At 47.7% G+C, this 14,427-nt stretch overlaps 1 protein-coding gene across 1 annotated transcript in view; it reads right to left on the bottom strand.

Moving 5' to 3' along the window:
- Window positions 1-14,427, bottom strand: part of PSD (pleckstrin and Sec7 domain containing) — a 1,068,830-nt gene that overhangs the window by 67,138 nt on the left and 987,265 nt on the right. Inside the window, exon 12 of the mRNA XM_086922229.1 lies at window positions 4,255-4,433. Coding sequence (XP_086778355.1) covers window positions 4,255-4,433 — 179 coding nt within the window. The remainder of the gene's footprint in view (window positions 1-4,254; window positions 4,434-14,427) is intronic.

Genomic DNA, 14,427 nt, shown 5'->3' on the forward strand with positions numbered 1-14,427 from the left:
CGCCAACAGGTGTGATGCACCAGAAGGATGCAGGAAGCAATCAGCCCCAGAAGCCGCAGCGTCAACCTGACCGAAACCCGGGATAAAGGCTGAAAGATTGGAATCAGAGCCTGTATACCCAGAACCCGCTGTTCGGGTGGGTAAACCCGAAACTTCGCCGAGTCGAGAACCGCTCCGATGAAAAGGAGCTTCTAAGAGGGACACAGGTGTGACTTCGGCACATTGATGGAGAACCCCAGCTGGTGCAGGAGGTCTGCCGTCGTCTGGAGGTGACTGACGACTGTCTGGGGCGAGCCCGCCTTCAACAACCAGTCGCCGAGGTAGGGGAAGACTGAAACCCCTAACCTGTGAAGATGAGCTGCGACCACCGCCATCACCTTCGTGAATACCCGTGGGGCGCTGGTAAGGTCGAAGGGGAGCACGGTAAACTGAAAGTGCTCGTGACCTACCGTGAACCGTAGGTAACGCCGGTGGGCCGGCAGGACGGGGATGTGGAAATAAGCGTCCTGCAAGTCCAACGCTACCATCCAGTCTCCTGGGTCCAGGGCAGCTAAGACCTGAGCCAGAGTCAGCATTTTGAACTTCTCCTTCCGGAGGAAGCCGTTGACGTTCCGCAGATCCAAGATAGGGCGTAGGCCCCCTTTGCCCTTCTTGGGTACCAGAAAGTAGTGGGAGTAGCAACCACACCCTACTTCTGGCCCAGGAACGCGCTCGATGGCCCCCTTGGCCAAGACGGCCGAACCTTCCTCCTGTAGAAGCCGCAAATGATCCCCCGATACGCGGTGGTGTTGCGGTGGCAAGGCTTGAGGGGTCGTCTCGAAGGGGAGGGAGTAGCCCCTTCGGACGATCTGCAGCACCCACCTGTCCGAAGTGACAGTGCACCAGTGAGAGTGGTGATGGCGAACCCTGCCCCCCACTGGCGTCACATGGGCCGAGAAGCACGGACTAGGAGGGTTTAGAGGTGGATGCTGCGGGGGAGAGTGTGGACTGGCCTCGCCGTTGTCCCCGACCGCCTCCATGGTGATTTCCACGGCCGCCACCGCGCTGGATGTTAGTCTGCGGTGTGTGGCTGGCAGCACGTGTGGGGGCGCCCCTTCCATGGCCACCAAAGGAGCGAAAGGCACCCGTTTGCTGGCGCGGGGCCGAGAGGCCCAAGGACTTGGCCGTAGCCCTGGAGTCCTTAAAGCGCTCAAGCGCATCGCTCTACCTAGTGAGTCGGTGGTATCCAGCCCACACCGGATAGAGTATTTGGCTGCATCCCGGCCCTCCACAAGGGCTTGGCCGGGATTGACCCGTACCTCCAACGGACACTCTGGCAGCACTTCCGCAACCGTATCCCTCAGAGAGCGGGTGTAGCGGCCCAAGAGGCATGCGGTGTTAGAAGACCGCAGTCCCAGACTAAGGGAGGAGAAGATCTTTTTGCCATACTGCTAATACCTCTTGGATTCCCTGTCCGGCGGAGCCGACGGGAATGCGGTCTGGGAATTGGATGCCTAGATGACAAGGTTCTCGGGGGTGGGGTGGGTGGACAGGAAACATGGGTCGCCTGGGGCCGGGTGGTGGCGTCTGGCCACGTTCCTATCTACAGGCGAACCCGTAGCGGGCCTGGAACAAGTGCTCAAAAGAACGTCGGACAAGGCCTCATTAAACGGCAGCAGAGGCTCGGACGAGCATGACTGCAGTTTAAGGACCTCAGTGAGAAGGTTAGTCCTCACGGCCGCGACGGGGAGCTCAAGGCCCAAGACCTTGGCTGCCCTCATCAACACCACACTGTAGGTGCCCCCTCCTCCGAAGCCACGGTAGGAGGTGACACAAAACCAGTGTCTGGTGATGTGTCCAGACCACTGGCATCCCCAAGTCCACCTGTCCAGTCCTCTTGAGACTGACACTCTCGGGTCAGAGGGTCCTCAGAACCCTCCCAATACTCCTCTTCACCCATCCCCTGATAGTCAGGGTCGTCAAACGACGAGGCCGGTTCATAGAAGCTAAACTCCCCAAGCGGCGTCGAAAGCGGCGCCCAGTGGGGCCGTTCCGACCCCGGAACCGGAGCGAGGGAGGCATCGGGGACGGCGCCGCCCGAGGACGGCGCCGGAGGTGACACCTGACAGACCGACGCCGGGGGGGTCGTTAGGTCCACCGGCGATGACCCGGATCCCGAAGCGGATCCAGTGGGGTCCTGCGGCACCAGGCCCAAAGACGCCGGCGGCGTCGGGCCGAAGCACTCGACGGCGTCGGGGCCGAAGCCCCCGACCCGCTAGGGGCCCCAGACGGGTCCGCTGGGCCCGAAGGCGCCGCGGAGCCTGTCGGAGGAGAAAGGGACCTCATGGCCATGAGGAAGCGCTCGATCTCCTCCGGCGTCGCCTCTTGCCCAGGGAAGGGAGGGTGTCGAGCTGGACGCGACGCCCGCGACTCCGACTGAGCCGCGTGGGAGGTGCCACCCGAACCCCCAGCCGCGTCGCACGAGCGTCGGGGGGAGTCAGAAGAGCGATGACGCCTCTTCGACTTCTTGTGTTACTTACCTGACGACGACTTCGACCCGGAGGAGTGGTGCCGACTCTCAGAGCTGTGGTGGCTCCGACCCCGCGACGTGTCCCTCGACCTCCCATGGGACCTGGACCTTTCGCGGCGCGGGCCGACTGCCGGAGTTTGAGTCGCCTGCAGGACCATTCCCGCCTGGCTTTCGAAGACAGGGCCCGGCAGTCGGGGCAGGTCTTGTCATTGTGGTCGACGCCAAGACAGAGGAGACACCGACGGTGAGGATCCGTGACCGACATCGTGCGGTCGCAATCCTCGCAGTGCTTAAATCCAGGCATCCCTATGGCACCGTTCGGAGTCGTCCGACTTCGAAAAGATGATCAAAAATTATCCAAAAAGTTAGTCAAAAAGTGACTAGAAGTACTGCTTTTTCCAGATCTGCGCTTGCTGGCGCGGAAAAAAGAAGAACTGACGTCAGCACGCGGGGGCGGCGTCTAAGTACTCCGACGACGTCATCATGGCGCCCACGACGGACGCGGAGCCGCAGACGACGCCTACCGACGTGCAAGGGTACTGCTACGCAAACGTTTCCAGATCCAGTCTGACGCCTGGGGATATTCTAAGGTAAGGAATCTATCAGTAACGTGTCTCTTTCAGATTACCACCACAAAAATCAGAAGACAGTGGGAAAGTGGTGTGTAAAATAAAATCTAGATTGATTCACCAATGTAACAGGTAAAGGTTATTAACGAGATGGTAAACATGGAACAAATAAAGAATGGACCATTAAATTAATGGGGAAAATGAGAAGAGCGTGGGAAACTGGAGACGTCATTATATATTTCGTTTGTTCTATGCCATTTCATCAGTACTTGAATAAGAAACATTTATTGCTAATTTCTTGTGACCCGTGTTTGTTTAACGATGAGGTAAATACTGAAAACCAATACAAAAACTGAATGTGTTTTAACAAAGCAAAATTGATCTTAATGACATAATTAAGTAAAGTGTTTTCTTCCCTTACTGCAGATAACCAAACAGAACAGCGAAGTAATTCAGTTACTATTTTCAATAAGCAATTACTTATTTTGAAAAAAAACACCCTTTTCAAATCCATTACAAAAAAATAAATATCATGTATAATGTACTATACAAAATCAATAACGGGCAACATTCGGAATATGGTCCTAAATGTTCATCTCAGTGTTTTGGTGACATTTACAAAAAACACTTGGCCTATGGCCTTCTTGCCTATGACGTCCCCAGAACCCCTAAATGGCAATAATGGACCAGATTACACATTACCTGTTATGTATCCTCTGTATCTAGACACATAGATAGGTAGGTAGCCTGATAGGGGACAGACAGACAGGTAAATAATATCTGAATATTGTTCACAGGCTATGTGTTCATAACAGAATCTGTGTTTTCAGAGGCACACATAATATGCCACTGACTTCAGTAGAGTTGTAAAATCAAGAAGCAAGCAACAATAAAGAAACCCTGTACCTGACATTTAATCTATCGATCTGGTAACTGGTCTTTCAATCTTCCACCACCAAGGCACAGACAACAGTCCAATTTTGAAGTGATGGCTGAATATGCATAAAATCATAGACCTACATTGAACACATTTTAGCCTAAGAAGTGCAATAATATCTGAATTATACGAGATGCAATATCTTTTAATCGTTTATTGTTTCTTAGCCCTTCAAGGAAGAGTCTGGTTCCTGAGCGCATGTTTTGCATTTCTATTCAGTAGATAAGTCTACGTCTTACTTTTTTTGCAGTCTGGATCTGCATGCACTTTGCGCACCAACAACCCATATTTGTAGGTGGTGATGTTGGGGTCCTGAGAGAAGTCCAGGAAAGGGTTGCCACAACTACTGATGCGTTTCATGGATTTGGGGTTGGGGTCTGCAAGTTCCGAGAGTGACCGCCTCAACTCTTCTTCATCTCTGTGGAGAAAACAACAATGAAGCACGTTACTGTAGTTTACAAACGTAATTTGCGTAGATCTCGGACTGCCCATTTTGGTTCACAGCAACATGCTGCCCTGTGGAATCAAACAAGGCAGGAAAGTAATCTAGTTTGCCAATTGCTCACCTTTACAGGAGTAGTATTTCCTGTGAAAATCAAAACAAACACACTTGTCTGAAGCTGCCCTTTTATCTTTAATGTACTTAGGGAGACAAGTTTCATGAATAACTTCACATAGATTGATATAAGTTGTAGGCATAGCTAGATGCCTAAAGTATTTAAAAAAAGAACTGGAAAAAATACTTTTACAACGACTTCTCCAACAAGCTCTTTCAACTCTTCATGTGGGGACATTAAGAGTATAGTACAGCTGCCCAGACTTTCTAACTGGCCGCTTGCTGTTCATTTAATGTGCACTACGTCCATTGTGGCTGCTGCCTCTAAACCATGAAACCATCATAGAATGAAATTACCCATAGTGTACCATTATTTTACCATTCTAAGATGGCCAACACTTTGGATGTAAGCGTGGTTTCTGCTATGCTTAGGCGACAGCATGTTTTATTTTCTTCTGTTTTATATTTTATTATTTTAATTTACCTTACATGTTTAGTTTGTTTGTGTTTTATTGTGGTTGTGTTAGTGGGTGTTTTAGAGAATGAGTCAGAATGATGATGAATGGCTGCAAGGGCGAGTGACAGAGTGCATGTGTGATACTTACACCCACAAATGACTGAAGAGGCTCCTTCATTTACAAACCAGACCTGTTGACATTCCCAATGCTTTGCTGTGAAAGTGGATGCATCTTTGCATATTTCCAGATCAGAGATAGGCATCGAAGACTGCTGTGAACCTATTTTATCAAGAACTAGACACACCAGTCCAGTACATGGTTATGCAATGTAGCATTGACTTGTCGGGCGTGTAAAGTGCAATCACCAGCAATACTGTACTGCTCTGGGACTATGCAGATAATTGATATCATTTAAATTAGAATACAGCTTTAAAAATCACAATTTTCCCATCAGCAGCACTCAAATACATAATGTATGCTTTCTTTATTATTAATAGCTTCACCTGTGTATTTGTTTCTTAGCCGACAAAAGTGCTAATCTAAATGTAGTTGCCTGTTTTAAGATGGAACTCAGGAGAATTAACAACTTGTTGAGATACAGATGATCACTCTCACAACTTCCATTTACACAAATAACTAGCTGAACTTTCTCCCTTATCCTAATGGGAGGATTCCATGGTGTTAAGTAAACTCCACCTAATATCGGACTGGTCACCACTGCAGATGCTTGGCAGTCTCCCTCGGGACACAGATGGATTCGGAGAGACGGCCTTGTTGCAGGGCCCATTGGGATTTCAGGTTCCACTGCAGAGCCTCCATAGATTGGACACAGCCACAGTGCTGCCACCCGTGCCTTCCAATTCTCAATTCTCCTTTTTCTTTCGAATGACTCTTTCCTTCCTTACATTCCATCCTCTGCATGCCACTTCTCACTGAGCGCAGCCTACTCTAACTCCTATTAATTGAATCCACCATATAGAAACTTAAGCAAAACATCCCAATAACCAACAACAACTAAAAATAATACTAACCCTGGGTTCTGAAGCAGCATCCTACAAACAAATTCAGGAGTAGTAAGTGCTATATAAACACAGTTACAATACAATACAACATATAACCCTCCAGACTCATACTAATATTAAAACCATAACCTTCACAGGTTGATCAAGTGTTTGTAGATCATACCCACTGCATAATAATTTCCTTACATTGCTTGACACTTCCACATAAGGCAAAACTTCTATAGGTCACGCCATTAGCCAGCACTGTACAAGTCCACAGCATTAGGTGAAGTGATCTGCCACATGTCTCTAGACAATGGAGGACTTTAATTTAGTCCATCCCTGCGGGTCCCAAATAGCTACATACGATGCCGCATTTGGCATCTTATAACGGCATTCAAATTTGGGATGGCAGAAACAAAGTCGATCCCTGCTGCTCTATCATCCGTATCTCCCTCCAACCTATGCCTACTCAGGAGAATAAACTTTAAACAAGATATCTCAGAATAGACAACTCAGGGCAGTAACCAGCTAAGTGGACTGTGAAAATATGAAATACCAAATGGGGACAAGCAGAGCTGCCCAAAGCTGCCAGTATAATGAAAATCATAAACTGTGTATATGTCTTTCACATCTTCATCCATCACACTGCTAAGCGCTCTGTGTCTCATGACAAGATAATTGCACATCTGTTGTCATCACATGTGACATGGAAACACTTCCCTCGTAGGATCAAAAAAAGACAACATCCTTCCACCCACACACCCTACACAGTGGAACATGCTACCTGCGTAGACAAGTGGCTACAGTGCCCCACATAGGGAAGTAAGCATTACATAAATGTTGCAACACTATACAATGGGCTACCAGACATTGCTGACAAGGAGAATACATGAAGTCAAGAGACCAAGACGCCTCACAACCATCCTCACTGAGATCCAGGGCTGACCCAGAAGTCCTGGACTTGCTGCAGTAGATGCAAAGCTTTGAAGGTCATTATATCTAGGATCACCCAAGTGAATGGAAGCTTCTGTGAAGGGAATCAGATGGGACTTCTTCGTAGAAAAACCCAACAATCTTAAGAGCTCTGACATCCTTAGAAGGTGGTCTACGAGTAAATGCAGTGAAACCGCCTTCAGCAGCCAGTTGTTGAAGTAAGGAAATACAGAAAATTCTGACTTCAGTAGATGGGCAATGGCAACTACCATCACTTTTGTGAGCACTTGAGGGGCTTTCGTGAAGCCAAAGGCGAGCTCAGGAAATTAAAATGTCCTCAGCACCCACTGACCTGCAGGTAATACCTATATCAAATATGCATCCGTCAAGTCCAGGCACACCACCCAGTCTCATGGTCCGGGGCAGAAAGAATCTGAGCCAATTCGAGTATTTTTAATTTGTGCTTCTACAGGAGGCATTTAGTGGCTGATAGTCCAGGATAAACCTCATACCCCTGTCCTTAACCTGAATGAGGAAGCAGCATGAATAACAGCCCTTGCCATGCTCAAAGTCTGATACCTCTTCAATGGCACTCTTGGAGAGGAAGAGATGTACCTACTGCAGTAGGAAAGACAGACACTTCTCCAAAATGTGTCCTAGTACGGAGGAAGGTGAGGTGGGGAGGACATTAAAGGCAAGTTGTAACCCCCCTGACAATCTATAAAACCAATATGCTGGAGGTGATAGATCACCAACCTGGGAGGAAATAAATTCTGATGCCATCAGTTGGATGTGAGTTGCTAAGGGCAGACTAAAGCAGCTTGGTGGTAAGGTGTTGGAGAACTAGTGCCCCTGCTGTCATGTTTGATGATTCCTGATGCCATGTCTGTAGCCCCAAAAGGGTTGAAAGAGCAATTGTATAACTGGCAGGAAAGGCTGCCGCTCTCTATAGACTAACCCCATAGAATAGCTCCTACATTTGCGGAACTAGTGGGAAAATTGTTCATGGGAAGTCGGTAGTTCCAAGAAGCATGATGTGGCCCTAACGTCTTTAAACGCAAAACCTGCCTTCTCTCCAAAGAGCCTAAACATATTAAAGGGCATGTTCATCTGCGATGCTTGAACAATACCAGACAATCCAGTAAACTGCATCCAGGTGTGCCTTTGAAGCACAACACTGGTGCAAAGCCTCTGCCAATTCAGCATGTTGAGCCCAGGTGTACATGGATAACATATTTCACCTCATCATGGATAGTCTGAGCAAGGGAGACCCCAAATTCTTCAGTGGCCATCAGCAACATCTTGCTGGTCATGTGCCATAAGGAAGGCGTGTAGCCGCCAAACAGGTAGACTGAACCTCAGTGCCAAACTGGCAGAATAAGACTTCAGTCTGCTAAAAGAATCACTCCGTTTGGATTCTCTGCCCAGAGATTTGGTTTGGAAATTAGTTAGATTAACCTTTCTAGGCAAAGCCTGTTAAGACAATCTGGTTCACTGGGCACAGGCCTGTTTCGCCTGGCTGCTTGTCAACTAATGGGCAGACAATAAGATGGTTTTGACCACATAGCCATCAGGACATCCATGAGAGTGCCATTGAACCTGGGTAAGGGTTCTGTGTGTTACTGGCCCAGGTTGGAGAATCTTAGCTCGGACACTTGTCTTAGTCTCATTGAAGGGCAACTGCAATTCTAGTACCTCAGCAACCATCCTAATTACCACTGCAAACAAAGCACAAGGGGAGGTGTCAAGCCCACTAGCATTTTGTAAATCCTGGTATAAGGTATCAACATTATAATGAGGGAGAAGCACACCTGTACCGTGTAGTAGTAATGCACTTTACATCAACAATAAAGTAAAATCCCATAGGCAAAAACGGAGCTGAAGGGGATTACATACATTGGAATGGGGTGCACCGGCGTAGCTAGGGGGCGGTCTGCCCTAGGTGGCACTATTTTCGGGGCGGCAGCCACCCGGCACTAATGGCCCAAGGTGACAGCCTTTATAATTTATTTGGAGAAACTGACACAGTGTCCCCAAATTATTAAAGGCTGCCGTCATGGGCCATCAGTGCCGCGCAGCCGCCGCCTCTACAGTGAGCGATGTGCAGTGCAGCCCCACACACACACTTGCGGCTGTGACTGTCGCTGAGCACACAGCACTGCACATGTGACATGCAGAGGTGATATTCTAAAACTCAGCTGCCTACAAGTGCTACTTTCCTAATCGGCTGAAGAAAATGCGTCCCTCTGTCAGGGCTTCTTCCTCGCTGCACGTCATCCAAGCATCTTGTTGTCAGTGCAGCACTTTTCCTTTACAAATTAGTACCATTGGTTCCATAAAACAACGTGCACTACAACTACTAGAACGCATTAGAGTTTAAAATGGATGCCGATGACCGGCAAACCAGGGTAGTGATCACATGGCCTGAGATTCGGAACTGTATCCACTACAAGACTCTACATCAGGGTAGTAGTTCTGCCTTAGGCAAATCGTTGAAACTTCACGATGCACTATAAGAGGGATCGATATAGTGACTTTTGAGCGGTTGTATTTAGTTGCGTACCACACGAGGAGTTTGTGCAAATACTGCTCTTTCATTTGTAGTCAGTTCTTACATTCGGTGGCCACAAACTTGTTATGTTCGTGCAAGCGCACCGGCTTGCAAATGCTGCAGCGCACGCACCACCTAGCAAGTGGTGGTGGTGCGGTGCGCGATGGTGATGTACCGTCTATGTGGGTCCCAGAGCCATCAATCTTATAGCGTGCACAGCGCTACCAATGATGGCTCAGGGAATCATTTTTGTCCAGCCCCTGCGCTGAAAGCATAGCAGTGACGTGCGCCACCACCACGCGCTCTCGAGTCTGCGAAGTGCAGGGCGATTTGAGGCAGAGCCAACTTGCCTTCCAGTAGGGGCCCTGCCTGTGCCACCACTGTGGAGTCTACACAGGAGTGCCTGAGGCAAGAGCTGAACGGACATGTTACACCTCACTCAGACCTGTCCCAAACAGCCGGGCCGCCCGCGCTGTGGGGCCGGCTCAGGATTTAAATTATCACGCTGCCAGGCCTGTGAATTATTTCCGAACATCAAGAGAGCCCGGGCCGGCCCGGCCGACACGATGCCACTGGGTGAAGGAAGGAGAGTGCTGCGTCATGCACTTAATAGACCATGGTGAGATGCTGGGAGCTGATCGTCTCTGGTAGAGTCACGCTGCCTCAGACTGGGGGAAGAAGAACGAACACTGTAAGTTAACCAGCCACTGCCACTAGTTGTCAGTCACAATATCACAATCAAATTAATTTAATTTTCGGAGAGCGCATGATGTTTCTATTCTAGTACTGCTGCAGCAAGCGGTGCATTCATTAGGGCTCCCATGAGGCCGAACATTGAGGACAGCAGTGGTCGGGCTCCCTGGCACAGGCACCGGCTGCGTTCACTGGTGCACAGTCAGGAGTTGGAGGCAGCGTAGAGCATGGTTGTGGGGGTTATTCCCAGCTAGGATTACAGCCAGATGCAAAGAGGGAGTCAGGCTGGGGATGGATCCGATGTATAGCTTTAGGATTATTACTGCTCAGTGTCTCGAAGTGTCTTTTTGTAAATGTAAATGTAAATGTGTAAATGTAAATGTATTGGCATTTATATAGCGCACTACTTACCCGTAGGGTCCCAAGGCGCTTCGACCGCTGCGAAACCCTTCCTGGCTTCCCTGAGAGATGGTCCCTTAATGGGTATCTCCAGTGTGAGACCAGGCATCCCCGGTGGTCTGGTGGGGCCGTTAGTGAAGATGAGGCAAGCTAATGCCCAGAGTTGCCGAGTGTGATCGCTGATCAGAGTGGGCACCGAGGCGAGAGAATTATCGAGTCCGCTGACCACGGTCCAGAAACCTGCCGCGCCGGGAATCGAACCCTGGTCCCGCCGGGAATCGAACCCTGGTCCCGGGCCGTCCTCTGCTCTCGGGTCTGCCGCCTCTAACCAGTGAGCCACACTACTTCACTTTTTGAAATAATACAGCATAGATATATAGGCTATGTGTACCTCAGTCAGCCTCTTCTCCTGAGGCTTGCCCCCCCTCCATCATGCCTCATTGTATTGTAATGTTAATTACTTAGAATAGCCATGTACCTTACTTTCAGCATCAGGTTAATAATAGCTGGTGAAACTAAGCGCAGTGCTGTAATCAACTAATTGATTTTTAATAAACTGCTCAATATGTCTTTTTGAAATAAATGATTCAGAAAAGGGGGTGGTGATGAACAAAGTGTCTGAATTAAGCAGACCACTCTTACCCAGTCCAAAGATCAGGGCTTGATCCATCACCGTTTTTTAGCTCACTGCACCATCCCAGCTCAGTACCTGGCTATATGCAAATTAGTCTGTCCCTGGCCCAGTGCATCATCAGGATTCAAGCAAGCCGGGCCGACGACGGCTGAAATGCCAGAAACCGGTCCCCGGAAGCTTGTTTCCTTCCCAGTGTAAGAATTGGCTTGGTAGTTTGGTTTGCCCTGTTCCCATCATGCACTGGGACAGGAACAGACTAATTTGCATATAGCCAGGTTCTGAGCTGGGATGGTGCAGTGAGCTAAAAAACGGTGTTGGATCTAGCCCTGATCTCTTGACTGGGTGAGAGTATTCTGCCTAATTCAGAAACTCTGTCCATCACCACCCCTTGTTGTTAAATATTTTGTCCACCATAAGCGTGGAAGGGTATACTCAGATGTGAGTCCCTTGCTCATTGCACCATCAGGATTCAAGCAAGCCGGGCCGACGACGGCTGAAATGCCAGAAACCGGTCCCTGGAAGCTTGTTTCCTTCCCAGTGTAAGAATTGGCTTGGTAGTTTGGTTTGCCCTGTTCCCATCATGCACTGGGACAGGAACAGACTAATTTGCATATAGCCAGGTTCTGAGCTGGGATGGTGCAGTGAGCTAAAAAACGGTGTTGGATCTAGCCCTGATCTTTTGACTGGGTAAGAGTATTCTGCTTAATTCAGAAACTCTGTCCATCACCACCCCTTGTTGTTAAATATTTTTTGAAATAAATAGCATCATTATGCATAGCTGCCAAGGTTTCAGATTGCTATGTGTGACATTTTTTAAATCTCAGTGTAATTATGAGTGACATTTCAACAACTATGAGTGACACTTCCGCGCAAGCAATGAAGATGAGGGAAACATATCAATATTATAAATTACACCCATTTGAGCAACAAGAAACTATAAAAAGATCTCAAAACGGCTGGAAAGCACCAGAAATGGATGGGCACACACATAGCTAGGGGTCACAACCTAGGCTGGAAGGTACTGAATGTGGTAATGAGGAATAAGGTTAAAAATACATGATAACGGGATGGAATAATGGAGTATGTCTAACGTTATGACGTAAAGCATCTCAAGAATGTCAGAACTCAAAAGCAGTGTGGGATTTCTTTAAGTCACTAGACCTTGTGTGAAATGAACTTCAATATATCAATAACAAACTGAGGTTTTTGGAGCGATAAAGCCAAGCTACACGGTTGACTTCATTGGGGGCTTTGGAGCAAATCCATCCTTTTTTCCGCATCCTTCCCCTCCCGCTATCGGCCATGGGCGGCAATCTTAGGGATAGCCCCGGGCGCCAGAAGCTCTTTCTACGTCACTGATGGGGTGCAATTATCATGTAAGGAATCAAAAGGAAAGAAGGACTTTCACCTAACCACAGACTGAAAATATTTGGAAAGCAACAGGAGGGAGGTGTGGGAAGAAGGGTGGTAGAAAGAGAAAAGGATATTTCAAAATTGTTATTGGGAAAATGTTTTTAATTTTACTAAAATTTTGTATAGAGTGCTCCGTACCATTATACATCATAACAGTGTTTCAAGCTGTTCGCTGGAAACACTGTCAATAACATCTTACTTTTTAATGCCCTTTAAGCAGACTGGCATGTAGGGCAGCAATGATGGACCTCCACTTCTATCTTGGGCAAGTTTTACTAAGATTACCCAGATGTGGTTCAAGGGCTTCATGTCTGTTTCCATAGTTCGCCTCCAAGTGTTCTTTGGCTTGTTTCTTTGTTTGCTTCTGGGGTCCAATGGAGATTAGTTCTTGTGATAGAGTCTTGCTTTCTTATGATGGTGAGTCCTATCCATCTACATCTTTTTCTCATAACGATGGTTTCCATGCTCTGTTACTTGCATCACATCTTGTATCAGCCCAAAGGAGTATTTTAGTAGCTCTGTCTTTTACTGGCAGTGAGTGCATTGTTCTGCCTCCATTGAGATCCACGAGGGAGTATTTTACATCTGAACATTATGGCCAATCACACAAGTGCAATATTTGTTTTTTGAAAAGTAAAGTCACTCATCACAAAGCCAATTGTTTAATGCTTCTCTCCCATGTCAACGGACCACTTCTTCCTTTCTATGCACCTGGAAGCTCTGCCTTAATCCCTGCTTTGATGACCCTCTTCCCTTCCTCCAGGATGCTGACGACACTGTGAGCAAGCCCAACAGCAGTTCTCCTCTGCTGCTGAGCTGCTGCTCACACTGTCAGCATACCCTGATGCTCGTTTTCTTATTTTAACACAGTGAAATAGCAAACAACGGACAGAATGGCTGATGCCAAAGGGGGGGGCCTTCAAGATTTTATGTGATGCTCCGGAAATGCTGGCTTGTGCATGAGATAGTGGCGTTCTCCCATAGCCGCACTTAGTCCCTCTACAGTGCATCTCTGTTGCTAGATATTCTTTAGGTCTGCTTAACAAATGTACATATTACTTATGGTTAAAAAAAAAAATATATATATATATACATATATATATTATCATCCACAGCAGTAAAATATGTACAGCAAAAGACGCACTCGTGGGTCAATAAAGGCCAAGTTCTTTATTGTGCGGCCCCCCCGCCCGCACTGACAGACGCGTTTCAGCGTAAAATGACTTTCTCAAGGCATTTTACGCCGAAACGCGGCTGTATGTGCGGGGAGGAGGGGGACCGCACAATAATGAACTTGGCCTTTATTGACCCACGAGTGCGTCTTTTGCTGTAAATATTTTACTGCCGTGGATGAAGATATCGCGGTTCACCACCGCGACGACAGCACCCAAGACGAGTGGTGCGGCAGCGGTGACCTTTGTGCTTCAACTATATATATATATATATATATGTATATATATATATATATATATATATATCTTATTCTATGCTTAACATGTATATAGGTCACTGCATTAGCAGATTGGGGCATTGGACGGGTCAGAAACTGGAGGTAGAGGATATATTGAGAAAGTGGTAGAAAGAGAAAAGGATATTTCAAAATTGTTATTGGGAAAATGTTTTTAATTTTACTAAAATTTTGTATAGAGTGCTCCGTACCATTATACATCATAACAGTGTTTCAAGCTGTTCGCTGGAAACACTGTCAATAACATCTTACTTTTTAATGCCCTTTAAGCAGACTGGCATGTAGGGCAGCAATGATGGACCT

Source organism: Lissotriton vulgaris, chromosome 5 (genome assembly GCF_964263255.1).
Source record: "Lissotriton vulgaris chromosome 5, aLisVul1.2, whole genome shotgun sequence".
NCBI lineage: Eukaryota > Metazoa > Chordata > Amphibia > Caudata > Salamandridae > Lissotriton > Lissotriton vulgaris.